Genomic DNA, 19,222 nt, shown 5'->3' on the forward strand with positions numbered 1-19,222 from the left:
ACGCCTTCTGCCACGCTACTTAAAAGCAAGCAAGACCCTCAACCTCATCTCCAAAAACAAAGCGTCCACGGACGGGGCTGGAGTTTCAATGACTCGTCTGTGTGTAATAGAAAAATGTGGGGAAAGGAGTATCAGAAAAGAGAGGGGTAACGAGGACTTGGGCTCTCAGGTGGCCCTGGAGCAGACAGCAAAGACCTTGGCTCGCAGTGGTCCACCCATGAGGTTTGGGGGGACCTCAAGGAGGCAGCTGGAGTCTCCTCTTCCTCTGTGATGGGCTGCAAATCGCTAACGAGCCAATACGGTCTCATCCCAGGTTAGAAAATTAATTGGAGAAACCAGTTTCTGGGCAGTAGTGGGAGGTGGGTTCTGATGCTCGTGGCTTGTGGTCGCACCTGAAACCAGAAACTATTTCTTCACCCACCTCGTAGAGAAGGAACTGGCTAACAGGAGAACAATTTGCTTGGTCCCGTCCCACCACAAGGTCCATAACGTTGCTTATCCTTCCCTCGTGCGACGACTCTTGCCATTGAAAGCAAATGGAGGACGCGAGGAGGTGCCAAGAGGAGCTGTGAGATTTGGTGTAGGGTTGCAAAGACCTTGGAGATGTCTGTGGGCAGTGTCCTCTGCTCTTGGGGAACGAGTCCGGCACAGACGTGGGTTAGTTGCATGCCACCCAGTGGGTGACGGTGCAAGATCCAGACCATGAGATGCAGAAAAGCTGATGATAATTTCCACAAAGTTCTGCTTTGACGTGCCAAAGCTGGGCTGCGCAAGCGGCGGTGGATACCCGCCCCACGTTAACGAGCAGAAGATAATGTCCATCGCTTGGTGACTCAAAGAGCTTCTCCCGTGGGTCAGGAACGTTGCTTGCAAATGATTAAGAACCCAAAGGCAGATGGTGCTCACAGCAGGACCCCCGGCACGAGCAGCTCCGGGTGGGACACGCTGCCTGGCTCTGCTGGCAATGCTCACCGGCTCTTCTGCTTTCTGGCCTCGAAAGCTTTGGGAGTCTGTATATAAAAAGTAGCTTGTTGATGAAGATTAATGACCTTCAGATGGGCAGAGGAGGAAGAGCAGAAGAAACGGGGAGCAACCGAGGGCTTATGGAGCCCTTTTAGGGGAGGAGACCCCCGCAGAAGCTGCATCCTGCGGGGAAGGAGTTGCGTGTATAAACCGGAATTAACAAATAGACTCTCGATAGATTTTTGCGATTCTATTTCAATCTCAAAACAGGCATTTCAGTCATTTTAACCGTCAGAAGCCCGTACGTTCCTGTACTCCCTGCCTACGGCAGCGGAGGTTTTTTTTCCTCGTTTGTTCACATGAAGAATGAAGCCAAGTTCTGCCTCCTTGGGTTTTGTGGGGTTTGGGGTTATTGTAGGAAGAGCTAAGAGCTTCTGCAGGCAACAACCACCCTCCTGCAGCCGCTCCAGACTGTGGGGTGCCACCACCTCCTTGGGTTTCTGCCCTTGTATTTAGAGGGTCCATTAGACCCTCGGCAGTGAGCGATGGCATCCCTGTGCGTTAACCATCAGAGCGGCCACACGACGTTTCCCACCTCTGCCTTGGCCACGCTGCCTCGGTTCCTCCTCAACAGGCCCCGGGTGATGCCACGTTGGCCAAGACCTTTGGCCAAGACCCTCGCATGTGGTCTGGGCAGGAAAAGCAGCACGTGCAGGAGCAGATCAAGAGGTTGCTTTCCATTTCCATTAGCTGGAAATCAAGCTTGCAGGGGTTTTAGCTTTGGTAGGCTGAAGGCTAAAGAAATTGGATAATAGATTAGATAAATCTGATAAAAGCAGACTGCAGGAACCAAAAGAAGATGCTCGAATTGCTCCAAAACACAGAGCCTGCCCACCAGCCGCATATATGCTTACATTTAATGGGAAAGCCAGCACTGGAAGAATCAAAAAGCCTGTGAGGAACCCAGGACTGGTCCCCCGCAGCCCCGTGGGATGAGCAGGAATGTCCTGATCCAGCAGCTCCGCCGCATCGCTCCAGGTCTGATTGTCCTGGCTCCTGCCCAGCCTTGGCCCGATTATCTATCGCTCCGTCTTCTGGTTCATCATCCTCAAGATGCAAGTCCCCGTCTGTCCTGGTGGCTGCTCAGCCGCGGTCCTAACCGGTGGCATGAGCCAGAGGGGAGGTGACAAGGATGTGCTGGGTAGCACAGGGTGGGTTAAGCGACCTGGCCTGTAATTAGTGCAGTTCATAACCGTGGTGAAAATAAATGAATGTCCTCTGTGGTCGGATAATTGATGAAGGAAGAGAAGACCTCGTTTAGGATCCATGCAGCAGCAGGAAGGTTTGTTTCTGGTGGGATTGTAATTGTAGAATCATAGAATCATTTAGGTTGGAAAAGACCCTTGGGATCATCGAGTCCAACCATCAACTCCACTCTACAAAGCCCTTCTTGCCCCATCACACTGCTTCCAGACTCACCACCCTGGTCTTTTCAGTGCTGGTGGGACATCTGCCCGTTAATGATGGAGCAGGCAGGGGATGAAATAGGTCCTTGGTGCTCTCCATAGCGGATCTATCTTCTCCCCTCACTCATCATTTGAGGTGGTTGATGTGGGGCGATGCGGCCAAACGTTTCTTGGCGTTTCTGACCTATCAAGGCTTTCCTTCATCCTCCTCCCCTGATTGTGTGTGCTCTCCAGGGCATGCTCCTAGGGTTGTGGAGTGAGTTTTGGGGGTCTGGAAGGGCTTGATGAGTGGTTGAGATCCAACAACCAGTCTGGAGGGACCCAAACTCATGCAGATCTTCAACGGCAAGAAGCTGGCAGGAGGCTCAAGTCCACGGGAGCTTGGAAGGCTGCTGAAGAAAGGGAAGGAAGAAATTGTTCCCCACATCCTGTGGAGTGAGGACAAAGTCGTGGGCAAGCAAAAAGCAGGGTGCTGAGAGATGGTGGAGCCCCATGCAGGGAGATATTTATATATGCCTCGTTGTGGGCATTTTTCTGCAAAACTCAGTGATTGGACTCACTCCACCTTTTCCTGAAGGACAGAAAGGACAAGTGGCTGTGAAAAAATAACTGAGAATGAAAGAGGAATAAACTGGGAGAGCAGCCTGTGCTCCCAGACGTGTCACAGACGGTGCCTTCGGTATCTTCTGTGCCAACGTGGGACTCGCCAAGGAACCGGTAACACGATGTGCTTCTCTGTGCTTTGGAGACACCAGCAAACCCCAGCTCAGATCCCTCCTGCCAGACGGGAGATGCTTTTACCTCCATAAAAACCACCTCTGCTCTTCCTCCTGAGCGTCCCCTGCCTTGATGGCACCTCCCAAGGACTTGAAACGTGGATTGAGCAGATGAAAAACCTCTGTGAGTTGGGATGATCCATGTGCCAGGTCATGCAGGGGCAGAAGAGCCTCTTCTTGCAGAACCCCTCAACCAGTGGCTATGAAGTCTTCCGGATAAGGTGGAAAAGAGCAGGGAGAACTGGGGTAGCAAAGAGGAAAATCAAAGCATGGTCTTAAACAGGTAGACCTGGGAAAGGCAGCGTGAGGTGGCCAGAGCTGGTGGCTCTGCTGCCCTCTCGAAGAAACAAGGAGCCATCTTCAACCTTCAGGACACGATGCAGAAGATCTCCCTGTAGACGTGCTTCCACGAAAGCAGGGGAGAAGGTTTAATTCTTGTTTAGTGTGGTAACACGGCATAAGGAGAGCTGCCTCCAGCTCTCGGAATCCATGAGATCCAGAGAGCGGTGGGTGGGGAGAAGGGTGCGTCGGACAATACATCAATGGGACGTTTTGGCACCAGAACTGGAGCCAAGGCTGGTGGGCTGCTCAGCGTGACCTCTGAGAGCTGTGCTGGCAGTGAGGCATCTGGAGATGGTGCCTGCTGCCAAAAAGGAGTGGGAAGGCCCTCTTCTGCTGGGCACCAGCCTCCCTCATCTCTGGGATTTCATCGTGAGAAGAGGCTCTAATCGATGAAAAGGCTGTGGGACCCTCCTACCTTCAGGTCAGCAGGATCAAGAGATCGAGTACGGAGTTGGCAGTAACTCAAGAGTCTCGTACTCTCGACAGCTTCATGCGGATGGGAGTAGAAACGTGAGCCAACTCTTGGGCTAACTTTTCATGGTGTGAGGTCATTGTGTCCTTCATTGGAGACGCCGCGGGTTGAGACGGCCCTGGAGAACGGACGTGAGCCAGGTGACAAGATGGCAGCCGGTGGTGTCCGGCTCCTGCCCTTCCCAACCAACAGGCACATTTCCCACTAACGAGCTCCGTGGAGCCCAGGAGAAGGGTTGGTCACCAAAGGTCACCCAACGTTTGGGGGAGATCAAGGTGCAAACCACATCCTTGGTGTTACCTGCAGTTTGGGGAGTGACGGGGGCATCTCTGTCCAGCTCCAACGTCACATCCCACTGCTGGCAGATTTGTTTCCTGGCTCTTGCCCAAGCTCATGATGGTGTTCGGAAATTATTTTCTCCTACTTCCCCATCTGACAGCAGCATGCTGGCAAGGGGGTGGGCAACGTCCCAACCGAAGTGACAATTGCCTTTGAGGCTGGAGCAGCGTCAATACGTCCAAGGCTGAAGCCCAAGCTGGGCTGCAGTTTTGCTCCTCACAGTGTTTTTGGTTGGACTCAATGATCTCAAAGGTCCTTTCCAACCATGAAGGTTCTGTGATTCTATTTGACACTGTATTTTGTGAGGAGGTGGTAGCCGGGAGTTGGTCCAAGCCTTGATGTCCGCCCTCCTGTAGAGGGGCGTTTGTTTCCACGGTGGATGATCCACTGGCTCGGAGCTACTCCAGGAGAGGTGGACTCAGTTGAAGAGGGTTGAGTTGCTCCCCAACCCTTGGACTTTCTTGTTCGTCCCAGGACACTCAGCAGCCCAGGTGGAACCCAGCCAGCCTTGCCCAGGTGATGCACAGCTCCCTGCAACCCACTCCCGAGGAGTTAATCCTGCAGGGCCGAGGTTATCCTGAAATTATAATTATTTCTGCCCATGAATTATTAATAAAGAGGGGGAAAAAACCCCTCTGATTCATTGCCAATTGCAGTTAGGGTTGAAACGGAGAACCTACGGATGAGCTGCTGGAGCATCGGTGATGAGAAACCCAACTTTGTGGGGACACGTTGTCATTCAGAGGAGATGTTACCCACCAGGACGATCAACTGCTTTAATGAGAATGTGGACTTTGGGTAGCGGTGAAGGAGGTCTCCTCCTGGCTCTGGTTGGAGGCTCCAGAGGTTTTTTCACTTGTGGATGAGTTGGTCTCCGCTGAGCCCTGCTCGGGTGAGCTCCTGGCGCGCTCGGCGTGTTGCCTGCCTCAGCTTTCACCCCTGCTCGCACCAGGAATCACAGAATCAGAGAATGGTTTAGGGTGGAAGGGACCCTAGGGATCATCTAGTCCCAACCCTGTGCCATGGGCAGGGACATCTTTGACTAGACCAGGTTGCTCCGAGCCCCGTCCAACCTGGCCTTGAACCCCTCCAGGGATGAGGCAGCCACAGCTTCTCTGGGCAACCTGGGCCAGGGGCTCACCACCCTCACAGCAAAGAATTTCCTCCTTAGATCTCATCCCAATCTCCCCTCTTTCAGTGGAAAATCATCCCCCCTCGTCCCATGGCTCCCCTCCCTGCTCCAGAGTCCCTCCCCAGCTTTCCCGGAGCCCCTTGAGGGACTGGAAGGGGCTGGAAGGTCTCCGCGGAGCCTTCTCTTCTCCAGGCTGAACCCCCCCAGCTCTCTCAGCCTGTCCTCCCAGCAGAGGGGCTCCAGCCCTCCCAGCATCTCCGGGGCCTCCTCCGGCCCCCGCTCCAACAGGTCCATGTCCTTCTTGTGCTGAGGACTCCAGAGCTGGTCACAGCACTCCAGGTGGAGTCTCTCGAGAGTGGAACAGAGGGGCAGAATCCCCTCCCTCGACCTGCTGCCCACGGTTCTTTTGATGCAACCCAGGATACGGTTGGCTTCCTGGGCTGCCTGTTGGGTGACAATCTGGGGATGATTATTCACATCTTAGAATGAAGAAGGTCCCCGTTGGCACATGCACATGCGCATGTCGTACGTATGAAAAAACGCGTGGCGTAATTTCCATCGCGACGCCGCGCGGGTTTGGGGTGTGCGGGTGGCCTCTGCAAGTCACACACCACCAAGAGGCTGTAGGATGCTCCACGTCGAAAGAATGTCAGCGGAAGTCTGCAGGGCGTCATCCCACGGGATGAGAAGTGGCTGAGGGATGCAGTGAGCTTGAGCGTCAAGAAAAAGAAGCCGTGGGCATCCACCACCACCGCTCCGGCTCCCGCTTGCCTCTCCGTGGGCATCATGCACATCCTCGCATCTGTGCTGAGATGCTCATCCCATCTGGGGCTGTCTCTAGGGCTTTTTTCAGTGATGAAGGGGATGGAGGGCAGCTCCTCTCGCCTCTGTGGTGCTTGTCCTCCACCCCTTTGGAGACCGAGGTGTCCATGCATCGTGTGGGTTTAGGCAGATGGCTGAGCTGTCCCTCCCCTCCCTGCCCCACATGTCGGTGTTCCACTTCGGTGCTACCAGAAGTAGCTGCCCCACAGCCTTGGGGTACAAGGCAACGGGGGTTCGCGTTTCATGGGGCTGGGACATCTCTGCACAGGTCGGGGTTGTGTTTTCAAGCCCTTTTTGAACTATTTACCATCCCCACAGGAGCCAAACCACAGGCAGGGGCTCATTCCCCTGCCCCGTCCCCCCACCGTGGGCTCCCTCTGCGTCAGAGGGGGCAAAGTCTGACGGTTTTTGCCTTCAACTTCTTTTTAAACGATGCTCGGGATTGTTGTATTTTCTTGGTTTTTAACATAACCCAGCTCCAGCTGGGGACCGGAGGAGGGTGTTAATCCCGGGCCGGGGGCTGGATGGAGCGGGTGAGATGGGTTAATGCCGGGTGCTGCGAGGAATGGAAAGCAAGAAGAGGTGGGAGAGATGGGGCTGTGCGGAGGCGGCTTCTCCCTCTTGCCCTGGGATGGGACAACCCCGGCAAGGGGCCGGTTCCCAGGTGGGGACCATGGTGGGGTCAGTCCCTGCTTCCTGCAAGGACTGCGTTCCCAAAACACCCATGAAACTGTCACCCAACGTACACCTACCCCAAGGGTTGTCACCAACGCTTGGCCGTGCTCGCTCCTCCATCACCGTTCAGCTCCAAGAAGCACCAAGATAGGAGCGGGGAGGGCTGATTCAGGGCTGTCTCCTAGACAAGTGCTCCAAGGGGTGTCATGGCTTTTCGGGGCTTGGCTTTCCAGCCTGCGCATCCTTTGTGCACCCCGGGGGTTGCTGAGGTCGGTGTGGGTTTGTTCCACTGCCTGTGGGACAGTTGCAATGCCCTGGTTTCACCATCGCCGATGTGGTCTTCACCTGATGGGAGAGGCTTGGGGTGGTTGGGCGTGTCCATCCGTTGGGTTCTGCTGTAGTCGAGGGTCTGGGAGGTCCCAGGGAAGCGATATGGGAATGTCTGTCCGTCTGTGGGCATGGGGGGCTTGGAACGCTGATGGCGGCGCTGTGTTTCTCCCCGCAGGACATCGTCCCTGCGATGGAACGCCGGCACCAAGGAGCGGATGCTGATCAAGGTGACCGACCGCGAGCCCAGCTTCCTCATGCACCAAGGCAACGGCTACGCGCCCGAAAACCAACCGGGCACCCGTTCCCGGCGACCCTCGGGGGGCCAACAGTCGCCCAACCTGCAAACCTTCACCCCCGACGCCGACAACTCGGTTTTCTTCCCCGAGAGGAAGCAGTCGCCCTTCTTGAAGAGGGCTGAGCACGTGGGCAGCTGCTCGCCGCTGCTCGGCCGGGGGGACTCCTTCTGCTCCCCGCTCCAAGCCCAGCACCGCAAGCACTCCAGCGAGTCGCAACCCTCCTCGCCCCGCTACGCCTACGAGCCCCCCCTCTACGAGGAACCCCCCATGGAGTACCAGGCTCCCATCTACGACGAACCCCCCGTGGACATGCAGTACGAAGCCAGCGGGAGCTACAAAGCCGGCTCGCCCCAGAAATCGCCCATCCGTAAACCTCACCCCTTCCTCCAATCGCCCAAGCAAGGCTCCAACTCGCCCTACCAGCAGTTGGTGCTCACCAAACAGAAGTGTCCCGACCGGTTCATGAGCCTGGAGTACAGCCCCGCGGGCAAGGAGTACGTCAGGCAACTGGTCTACGTCGAGCAGTCGGGCTCCAGCCCCAAGATGAAGACGGGGTTGAGGCACAAATATTCCCCCAACCCCATCGGCGGCTCCTACTCACTGCAGCACAGCCCTTGCCTGGTCCGGGACCAACGCTTGGAGATCAAATCGGGTGACTACAGCAGCATGGAGGGACCCGACTTCTGCCCTGGCCCAACGGGTGGTCAGGTGGCCCAGGGCGAGGACTCCATGTCGTGGTCCAGCCAACAGGACACCTTGTCCTCCACCGGCTACTCGCCCTCCACCAGAAAGAGGAAAAGCCGAAAGCCTTCCCTATCCCACGACCCCAACGCTTCCTCCACGGACGGCTCAGGGGACCGGGAGGTGTTGGGCGAGCAGATGCTGGGGGAGGAACGAGCCACCCCGGGACCCAACAGGTCACCGATGAACCGTACGGAGAGCAAGGCGGTGGAGGCGGAGGCGGCGCGGGGCTTCCCCGAACCTTTCCTGGCACAAGCCCGCCTGGCTTGGGAAGCCCAGCAAGCCCACTACCACATGAAGCAACGGAGCAGCTGGGATTCCCAAAAGGACGGTTCGGGCTACGAGAGCGACGGTGCCCTCCCTTTGCCCATGCCAGGTCCGGTGGTGCGAGCCTTCAGCGAGGATGAGGCGTTGGCGCAGCAGGAGAACAAGCACTGGAAGAGGAACACCTTCGAGAAGCTGGGCTTCCCCCAGATCCTGCTGGAGAAGAGCGTCTCCGTGCAGACCAACCTGGCCTCCCCCGAGCCCTACCTGCATCCATCTCAGGTAACGTCCTCGGGGATGTCCTCGGCGTTGGGGGGCTTCACCGCGTGCCCCACGCCACCAACCCTCACCCCGTCATGCAGCATCTCCTCAGGCGCCACGCCAGGTTGGGCAGGCCACCCCAACGTGGCAGCGCGATGTTCTCAGCCACCCTCCTTCTTCTTGTAAAGGCGGTTTAAATCCCTGCCTCCGCTGCAGATCCAGCGGGATGGTCCCCGGGGCGATTCCTAGCCACCGAGTTGCCAGCACGGGCACCTCAGCCCTGTGGTGTGGCTTCAGGAGCTGCTTCTCCTCCCTTGGTCTGGTTGCTGCTTGGTGGGAACCAGCTCTTGGACCCCGAGCACCCGCCCAGCTCCCAGGGGAGCCTCGAGCACCCGTTCCCAGCTGTGCTGGGTGCTCCCGGCACACACGCGGGGTTCATGTGCTTTGCAGTAACTCCTCTCCTTGCGTTTCACGTCCCGGCAGCCTCGGATGGTGGCAGTGCAGGAGATTTCTCTTTACCAATCCCGTGACAGCTCAGTCCCGGGCTTCGTAGCATCCTCCAAGAGCGCTGGATTCCGGGGACGCCCAAAATGCCACGTCTGGTCCCCATCCAGCCGGAGGAGATGCGTGAGCAGGGATGTCCCCTCCGCAGAGCGAGAGGAGATGGCCTAGAGGGGGTTAAGAGCATCAAGAAAACCATCCCCGTTCCACGCGTTCCACCTGCGTCAGTTTTCACTGCGGTTTTTGGCCAGAAATGAGGGGTTTCTCGCCAGATTGTTCCCAGCCGTATCGGTTCGAGGTGACGGAGCGGCACCGCTGGCCCTTGGCTTTCGCCGTGAGCAGGAACGTGCAGCCCCACGTTTGAGTTGAGGTCTTGACCCACCACCCCAGCTCCAGCCATTCAAGTGCTGGTTGAACCCATCACCGGGCCCACCAGGAACTCCAAGGCAATTTCCAGTTACAGCAAGACTTTTTCCCAGTAAAGACTGAAAGTAAGTTGAGGAGTTTTGTCCCTCTGGTGCGGACTGTCCCATCTGATCGTAGGCAGCACCCCCACGCAGGTCCTATCTCAGTCTCCTCCTTGGCACATCGGGATTGGTGGCGCTGCCCACCTGGCTGCCGGATTTGCTTTCTCATAGAAGCTGGTCCATAGCAAGCTGGTTCCTCAAAGAAGCTGGTCCTTGGCAAGCTGATCCCTCAAAACCTTGGAATGAAACAGCCAGAAGCACACCATCTTTCCAGGATCTGTTTCCCAGGGTTCTGAGCTGCCCGTCCCCTCTCTGGTCATAGAATCATGAAATGGTTTGGGTTGGAAGGGACCTTAAAGATCATCTAGTTCCAACCCTAGATGGTTGGAACGTCTTTAACTAGCCCAGGTTGCTCCAAGCCCCATCCAACCTGGCCTTGAACCCCTCCAGGGATGGGGCAGGCACAGCTTCTCCGGGCAACCTGGGCCAGGGGCTCACCACCCTCACAGCCAAGAATTTCTTCCTCAGATCCCACCTAAATCTTCCCTCTTTGAGTTTAAAACCGTTCTCCCTTCTCCTATCACTAGGTCCTGAAGACCCCTCCTGCCCCAAGCTCCCATCCCAGAGGATGCCATAGACCATCCTTGAGATGGTGTAGCCCTACTGCTGGTGGTAGCCCCTCATGGGCTCTGACCTGGACCTGCTGGAGCTGTTCCATTCCCTGTCCCCATCTTCCATCTCATCAGATGTTTTCCATCAGCAGCTCCAGGCTTCTGGCTTTCAGCTCTCATGGTCTTTCCTCTCCCAGCATCCGACATCCAAAATCTGCCCTTCTGACCTGCAGTGTCCCACTCTGGCCAAGGATGGTGATGCTGCCCATGTTCCTGTGGCCAGACGAGCCCGTAGATGGGCTGTGGGGAGGTGAAGACAAGGGTTTCTGGAGGAAGACCACTTGATTTGCTTTTGGATGCACCAAGGGTTGATGTAAGGACGGTAGGAAAGGCTATAATGGGTTTGGAAAAATGTATGATGGTGCCGTGTGCGAGGATAGTTTCCCTGGTGAGAGCAATCCAACCTGGAAAATTGCCTAGAAGATGAGCTTGGTATCAGCAAGGAGGAGAAAGACCCTGGACATGGACCTGGGAAACAAAAAATAATCTGGAAAATGCTTTTTAGCCCATGGGAATGTGCAAGGAAAGCGGTGGGGCGTTGCATCCAAAAGCAGCAGAAGACAATTCCAAGTTTCCCCAAGCACTCGGTGCTGCACGAGGAGGTTCAAACCCAAAACCGGAGAGCTCCAAATCCACTTTGGATGCTCACGGTGGCCAGGAGGAATAGCTGCCACCGTTAGTGATCCTGTGCCTCTGCGTGGAGCTCGGGATGTGATGGGACTCTTCCAGGTTTTGGTTGGACTCTTCTCCGCTGCCCGGGTGTTTCTGTCTGGTTGACCCTGTCTGATGTTGTCCTTAAGCTCAGAGACACCCGTTCCAGGAAGAGGTGGTGGGACACTGGCTCAGGTTGCCCAGAGAAGTTGGGGATGCCCCATCATTGGAAGTGCTCAAGGCCAGGTTGGACAAGCTTTTGAGCAACCTGGTCTAGTGGGAGATGCTCCTTCCCATGGGAGAGGGGTCGGACTCAATGATCTTTGAAGGTCCCTCCCAACCCAAACCATTCGATGATCATGTCTAAGATTGTCACGTGGTTTTAATTTGGTTTCTTATGCCCCCATCAGTTGGGGAACCTTCAACACTGGTTGAAGCAGAAGCCCCTTGTTGGTGGGCCCAGACCTGCGCCTGGCCCTGGCGGGGGACCTTTGTGCAGAGGGTTGTCACGCTGTCCGTGACGGCAAGACGTGCCAGAAACGAAGAAGAAAACAGGAGCAAAATGACGCTGGGGATGACCTGCAGGGAGACACGGAGACCTGGCAGAGGAGAGAAGGACACAGGAGATGTGACGGGGCGGCACGAGCGACGGGGACGTGCCCGGTGTCACCAACGTTGTTTCCCCACATTGGCCACGCGCTGGGGTGCATCCGAGCCCCGTCCACGTGCCACCAGGACCTTCTTCCTCCACAGAATGCTTGAGTTTGAACTGGAAAGATGGTCACCCCATGGGACGGGCAGTGGCAGCCCCCTGTCAGGAGATTCACGCCCAATTATTTATCTCCTTGTTGTAGCCCTAGGCTTCCCCCAAGTTCGTTTAGGACTGTGCTAATTAGGGCTGAAGCTAATTTTATATTGGTCCTAGCAGCAGAAGATCCATCACATTTTGCTGCCTGGGTCACTCCCCAGCCTGACCACACTGTCCACTGGGGTGGACTTGGCTGGAGAAGGCTGATGGCCCCAGCCAACATGGTCCTTTGCTTCTCCCTGGGTGGCCTGGATGAACAACGTGGCTGTGGCCCAGCTCGTGGGCTGGTTTTTGGAAGAGCCACGGCAGCGGTGGCTTCTGAGCGAGAAGCCTTAGAGCAACCACTGCATCTCCTTCCACCCAGAAAGCCCCACGTGCCTTCAGCTGAGCAGCAGGTTAGAAGACAGAGAAGGACCTTTTGGGGGACGTGGCCTCCATAGAAACGGCGGGGCTGGGTCCCTTGAGGGGTGAAGCTCCCGTGTCCCCATGGCCAGGTCCCTGCCATCGTCACCGCGGTGCAAGACGGGAGCTGAGCGGCGTCAATGGAGAGAGAAGACCTCAACACTGGGAAGGGATGAGTTGTTGAGCGAGGAGACAAGAAACGTGACTTGTTTGAAGAAGCAGAAGCTCGGTTGCCTACCAGTAACTCTGGTGGTTCTTTGGGTGGCTTCCCTGTCCCCTCCTGGACTTGCCACCTCCATGTGGCCCTGGCTCTTTCCACCTTGGTTCTGCCTCCTGCTTTTCTTCTTCTGTTCCTCATCTAAAGCCCAGTCCCAAGGCCATGGCACTGCTGCAGTCACCTTGTGCATGGTCCCTGCTTGGGGCCACCAAGGTGGTTCCCCCGCGCATGGTGGGGACAGCAACGTCACCTCTGGATGGTGTGGCATGTCCTTCCCTGCCACAGGAAGGGCCCGCCTCCTGCCTGGCCACAGGTCACATCCCCAGGGCCACCAAACCCCAGTGATGCTGGCCCGGAAGAGGGAGCTGACACACAATGAAGCCACGTTGGCTGGCTGCAGGACCAGGGACCATCAACCTTCTCCATCCCAAGTGTCCTCGTTTGCCTTTCTCCATGCTGGGCACCAGCTTTTTGGATGTCCCTCCATCTCCTGGGGTGATATCCATAAGCCGCGCTGGTTCCAGTTCCAGTAGTAGAAGGACACTCGTCTGCAAGGGTCCCCTTTGCTCTGCAGAGGTCCTTCCCGGCTGGGTGCTCTGCAGGCGAGGTTAGATCCTGGGCAGCTTGTGTCCCTCTGCACATGGGATGTAAAGAAACAACATCCATGTGGCTCATGGCTTGGTGGAGCCACCAGCCTCTTCATGGGTACGTGGCCGCTGGAGAACCACGCTTGAACGTGACTTTGGGGAGAGGAGGTTATATGGAGGGCTGGTTACAGGTGAGTGTGTCCCCTCCATGGTGTGGACACCCAACGAAGGACTGGTGGGGCCTGAAGCCACTCGCCCTTTGCTTCCCTCACACTAGTAATAGCCACCAGCTTCTTCTGGCCATGACTGCAAAGCCTGAGTCACGAGGGTGCCAGGCGCGAAGGGAGCCCAGCACGTTCGCTTTTGGGCAGCTTCGCTTATCCCCACTGGTCCCCTCCCTCCTGATCCTGATTGATGCCACGACCCGTCTTGGCCTCTGGCACCAGGCTGGCTCCACTTGCCCATGATGGGATTGAGGAGCAGCTCCTTGGAGAGGATGTAGCTTTGGGTGCAAGCGTGGGGCGACCTCTTAATGCTGCAACGGTTGGTTCGTTGGTTGGTTGGTTGGTTGGTTGGTTGGTTGGTTGGTTTCTTGGTTCATTGGTTGGTTGGTTTGATGCTGGGTTGGTTGGTTTGATGCTTGCTTGGTTGATTGATTGATTGGTTGGTTGACTGGTTGGTTGGTTGGTTGATTGGTTGGTTGGTTTGATGATTGGTTGCTTGGTTGCTTGGTTGGCTGGTTGGTTTGATGGTTGGTTGGTTGGTTGGTTGGTTGGTTGGTTCATTGGTTGGTTGGTTTGGTGATTGGTTGCTTGGTTGATTGGTTGCTTGGCTGGTTGCTTTGATTGATGGTTGGTTGGTTGGTTGGTTTGATGCTTGATTGGTTGGTTGGTTGGTTGGTTTGATCGTTGGTTGGCTGGTTGGTTGGTTGGTGGGTGGGTTTGTTGGTGGGTTTGTTGGCTGGGCTGGTTGGTTTGTTGGTTTATTGGTTGATTGGTTGGTTTGATGGTTGGGTGGTTGGTTGATTTGTTGGTTGGTTGGTTGATTGGTTTGATGCTGGGTTGATTGGTTTGATGCTTGGTTGGTTGGTTGGTTGCTTGAGTGGTTGGTTGGTTGGTTTGATGGTTGATTGGTTGGTTTCTTGGTTGGTTGGATGGTTGGTTGGATGGTTGGTTGGATGGTTGGTTGGTTGACTGGTTGGTTTGTTTGTTGGTTGGTTGGTTGGCTGGTTGGTTGCTGGTTTGTTGGTTGGTTGGTTGGATGGTTGGTTGGTTGACTGGTTGGTTGGTTGGTTGATTGGTTGGTTGATTTGATGGTTGGTTGGTTGGTTGATTGGTTGGTTGGTTGGATGGACGGTGCAGCCATGCTGTCAGTAACATTGCCTTGTCTGGCTGTTGTCTCCTAGTCGGAGGATCTCGGTGCCTGCGCCCAGTTCGAGAGCAGCAGACAGACCAGGAACATGATGCCTAGCGCCAGCTGTGTCTTCCCCACCTTCAACCTGCGGAAGCCCTCCTCGGAGACGGACATTGAGAACTGGGCCTCCAAGCACTTCAACAAGCACACCCAAGGGCTCTTCCGCAGGAAGGTGTCCATCGCCAACATGCTGGCCTGGAGCAGCGAGTCCATCAAGAAACCCATGATCATGACCAACGACCGCAACGTCAAGAAAGAGGCGTGCGAGATATTTAAACTGATTCAGATGTACATGGGGGACCGGCGGGCCAAGACGGACCAGCTCAACGTGGCCTTGGAGATCGCCACCAAAGGCTGGAGCATGCAGGGTCTGAGAGACGAGCTCTACATCCAGCTGTGCCGGCAGACCACCGAGAACTTCCGTTACGAGAGCCTGGCCCGGGGCTGGGAGCTCATGGCCATTTGTTTGGCCTTTTTCCCACCCACTCCCAAATTTCATTCCTACCTAGAAGGATATATTTACAGGCACATGGATCCAGTGAATGACACTAAAGGTAAGAGAGAAACCGCTGCCCGGTGGCTTTGGTCCCTGCTGATGTTGACACCCGTTTGATTTATGATAATTTTATTCCTTTCCCCTGCGTATTCATGAGTCTCCTTGTTGGAAGGTGGGTGAGGAACTCATCCAAGAGCCCTCCCGCAGGTGCAGCGAGCGCGGCGGTGCCTTTTCCGCCGTCCTTTCTTTCCTCCCCGGCACACGGAAATCCAGCGTGAGACCCGACGCGAAATGAGCTTTGACACCTTTGCTGCAGGCTCGGCGTCACCTCTACCGGGGGGTGGCCATAAGCGAGAGGTCCCATGACTTCTCCTGGCCCGGGAGGACACCTTTAGAGGTGTCCCTTCCAACCCAAACCATTCTCTGATTCTGTGATTCCACCGTCACCATCATCATCTCCATCTCCAGATGCTTCTTCTGGCTTCTCGAGTAGCTTTGGATCCAAAAAAACACCATGCTGGAAGGGGACCCAGCTTGATTCCCGGGTGGATTTTGGTCATGGTAGATAGAAGAGACATAAATTTTGGCTATTTGACCCCAAATGGGTGGGAATTCAGGAGCCCCTCACCATTCCTGGGCTTGGCCATCCCTTCTTCACCGCTGGTGCCGTCTTGTGGGTGGTGGGATCCAGTCTGGCAGGATCAGGTCACAGCTGGAAGGGTTGGGTATCTCCACAACCCATGGGTTGGTTGCCATCTCCCAGTGGGTGATGGTTGAGGCAGAGGTGGGGGTCCCAGATTTCCACCGTTGGCCAGGAACCCTTGGGAGATGGTCCTCGAATCGCTCTGGTTGGTTTTGGGTGCCCTTGGGTGGGGGGGGGGCTGTGTGGGAGGGGTGTGGGGGACACCGGCGTCACATGGCGCCGTGGTGGGTCTTGGGGACATGAAGAGATGAACCCAACCGAGGTGACCACGGGGAAAGGCGTGGGGCGGCGGAGGAAGCCCCGTGAGCGTCCCCAAGGGCGGTGGGACGGGATGGGCCGGGGGCTGCCCGTATGTCCCCCCCCGCCCCGGGTCCTGCCGGCAGCAGAGGTGTCAAGGTCATTTCACCGCCGTCGCCGCGCTCACGCCGGATTGGGCGAACGGGCGGCGACAGCGGGTGCTCGGCCAGGAGAGGTGTCCGTCCCCCCCGCCCCCCCGGCAGCAGCGGTGCCCGCGCTCAGCCCCGCCACCGCCACACGACTGGGATTTAGCCTTTGTTTTCGTCGGCATTTTTTTGTTTCTAGTTTTGTTTTCAGTTTTATTTTCGTTTTTATTTTCACTAGTTTCGTTTGAGTGTCGTTTTTTATTTCGATCGTTTTCAGTTTTATTTCATTTTCACTTGATTTGGGTTTATTTTCATTTTCATTCTTTAATTATTTTTTATTTTCATGTGCATTTCCTTTTTCATTTTCATTTCGATGTTATTTATTCTTTTATTCCCATTTCCATTTATTTTATTTTTTCATTTTCAGTTTTATTTGCATTTTCATTTTATTGATTTTTTTTTAGTGTCACCTTTATTTTATTTATTTTGCATTTTCATTTCCATTTTCTGTTGTCTTTTATTTTCATTTTCATTTAACCTAGTTTTAGTTTTATTTCTATTTGTTTTTCTATTTCTACTTTATCTATTTTTATTTTCACTTTCATTTATTTTTATTTCATTTTTTCTTCTTATTTGCTTTTTTATTTTTATTGTAATTTTATTTTTTAATTTCATTTTAATTCTCATTTTCGTTTTCTTTTTATTTTATTTTCAATTTCATTTTCATTTTGGATTTCATTTTCTGTTTTTACTTTCTTTTATTTTTATTTTTATTTTCGTTTTCATTTAATTAATATTTACTTTTGTTTCCATTTCAGTTTCGATTTTATTTATTTTCCTTTTTATTTTGTTTAATTTTTCTTTTCATTTTCATTTGCTTTTGTCTTTTATTTGAATTATTTGAATTTTTTGAATATTATTTGAATTTTAATTTTTAATTTCATTTTCATTCTCTTTTTCTTTCTTTTTCATTTTTTCTTTTTCTTTTTTCTTTTTCTTTTCTTTTTTCTTTTTCTTTTCTTTTTTCTTTTTCTTTTTCTTTTTCTTTTTCTTTTTCTTTTTCTTTTTCTTTTTCTTTTCTTTTTTTTCTTTTTCCTTCTCTTTTTCTTTTTTCTTTTACTTTTTCTTTTTCCTTCTCTTTTTCTTTTTTCTTTTACTTTTTCTTTTTCCTTCTCTTTTTCTTTTTTCCTTTTCTTTTTCTTTTTTCTTTCTTTTTTCTTTTTCTTGTTCTTTTTTCTTTTTCTTTTTCTTTTATTTTTCTTTTCTTTTTTCTTTTTCTTTTTCTTTTTCTATTTCTTTTTCATTTTTATTTTCTTTTCATTTTCTTATTCTTTTTTCTTTCTTTTCCTTTTTCTTGTTCTTTTCATTTTCTTTTTCTTATTCTTTTTCTTTTTTCTTTCTTCTTCTTTTTCTTCTTTTCTTTTTCTTCTTTTCTTTTTCTTTTTCTTTTTCTTTTTCTTTTTCTTCTTTTTCTTTTTCTTTTTCTTTTTCTTCTTTTTCTTTTTCTTTTATTTTCATTTCACTTTCATTCTGTTGCATTTTTATTGCCATTTCCGTTCTCTTTTGGTTTCCCTTTTCACGTTATTTTGGCGGTTCCATTTATCATTCCCGTGTGCATTTGCGTTTCTCTTCCCATCCCAAGCCCCCCTTTTCGTTTCCCCCCGTCCCCCCTTCCCCGTCCCCCCCCCCCGTTTTGTCTTCATCGCTTTGTTTGTTTCCCAGTGACCCAGCACATTAAAGAAATCCTGGAAAGGACCAATAAGAAGAAATCCAAATTGAGAAAGAAACCCAAGCCCTATATCGAAGAGCACGATGGTAGGGGCCGTGTCACCGCTCGCTTGGGGCTTCTTTCTCCGGGCCCCCGCTGGCCACCCCCCCTGTGTGTCCCCCCGCGTCCCCGCCCCAGCTCCCGCCTCTGCTCGCTGCCGGGGGGCTGCGCGTGCCAGGGGTGGCGCGGGGAGGGGGGGGGCGCGGAGGGCCCAAAATAGGGTTTTCCTAGAGGTAGAGCGCGGCGTAACGCACCCGGGACTAGACGTTACAGAGTCCAGAAACAGCCGATATCTGGGAGGGGGGGTTATATGTTATATAGAATGTTATATATAAATAGATAATAGCCTCTATTTCATATAAATATATATATAATTTATATATAATGTTGTATATGTTATGATCGATTTATATCTAACATATATTTTATATAAATATATATATAATTTATATATGATGTCATCTGTACGATTAATGATTTTTTTATATAATGGCCTGCATTTTATATAAATACATAGATAAGTTATATATAACATCATATATATCATTATCAATTTATAGATATCATCTATTTCATATAAACATGTCTCTTTCATATCTATAAATCATATATATTATTATAGATTTTTATATACTAGCGTATATTTTGCAGAAATACATATAATAGCGTATATTTTATAGAAAATATATAAAGCAGATTAAATAAATATATAGTGTATCCAATAAAACATTTAATATAAGACTACCGTAAGTATAGAACTAATAACTATAGAAATGTAGACCATTCTATACGGTGCTATAGATGAACACACATAACGTTATATATAATTATATATATAACGCATTCTATATAATATTTTATCAAAAATGCCGTATATAATATTATATAAATAATATAAATAATGTCCAAACTGAGAATATGACGTATAAAATTATACATAAATACATCGAACCTTATATATAATCATATATACCATTCTATATAATATTTTATCAAAATATAATATTGCGTAATATCACATAAATAATATAAACCGCGTATCGGTGGAGAATATTGGCTATAACGGTATAGATAAAGGCACATAACATTATAGATAATTATATATACCATTCTATATGATGTTTTTATAAAAAAAATACAGTATATAGTGTGATATCAATAATAGAAGTCGTGGATAAACGGGTAATATTAGATCTGATGCTATAAATATCGGCCACGGAATCACGGAATATCAACCACAGAATCGTAAATATATAATGTTATATATAACGTTACC

The 19,222-nt window shown here is 52.0% G+C and overlaps 1 protein-coding gene across 6 annotated transcripts in view; it reads left to right on the forward strand.

The window, feature by feature from the left end:
• ARHGAP39 (Rho GTPase activating protein 39) overlaps nucleotides 1-19,222 on the forward strand; it is a 166,438-nt gene that overhangs the window by 136,663 nt on the left and 10,553 nt on the right. For 5 of the 6 annotated variants that reach the window (XM_074578027.1, XM_074578031.1, XM_074578026.1 and 2 more), the window contains 3 exons: nucleotides 7,493-8,900; nucleotides 14,589-15,150; nucleotides 17,901-17,993. In XM_074578027.1, coding sequence (XP_074434128.1) covers nucleotides 7,493-8,900; nucleotides 14,589-15,150; nucleotides 17,901-17,993 — 2,063 coding nt within the window. The remainder of the gene's footprint in view (nucleotides 1-7,492; nucleotides 8,901-14,588; nucleotides 15,151-17,900; nucleotides 17,994-19,222) is intronic. The other variant, XM_074578030.1, reaches the window with a different exon arrangement.

This window comes from Larus michahellis, chromosome 2, assembly GCF_964199755.1.
Source record: "Larus michahellis chromosome 2, bLarMic1.1, whole genome shotgun sequence".
Taxonomy (NCBI): Eukaryota; Metazoa; Chordata; class Aves; order Charadriiformes; family Laridae; genus Larus; species Larus michahellis.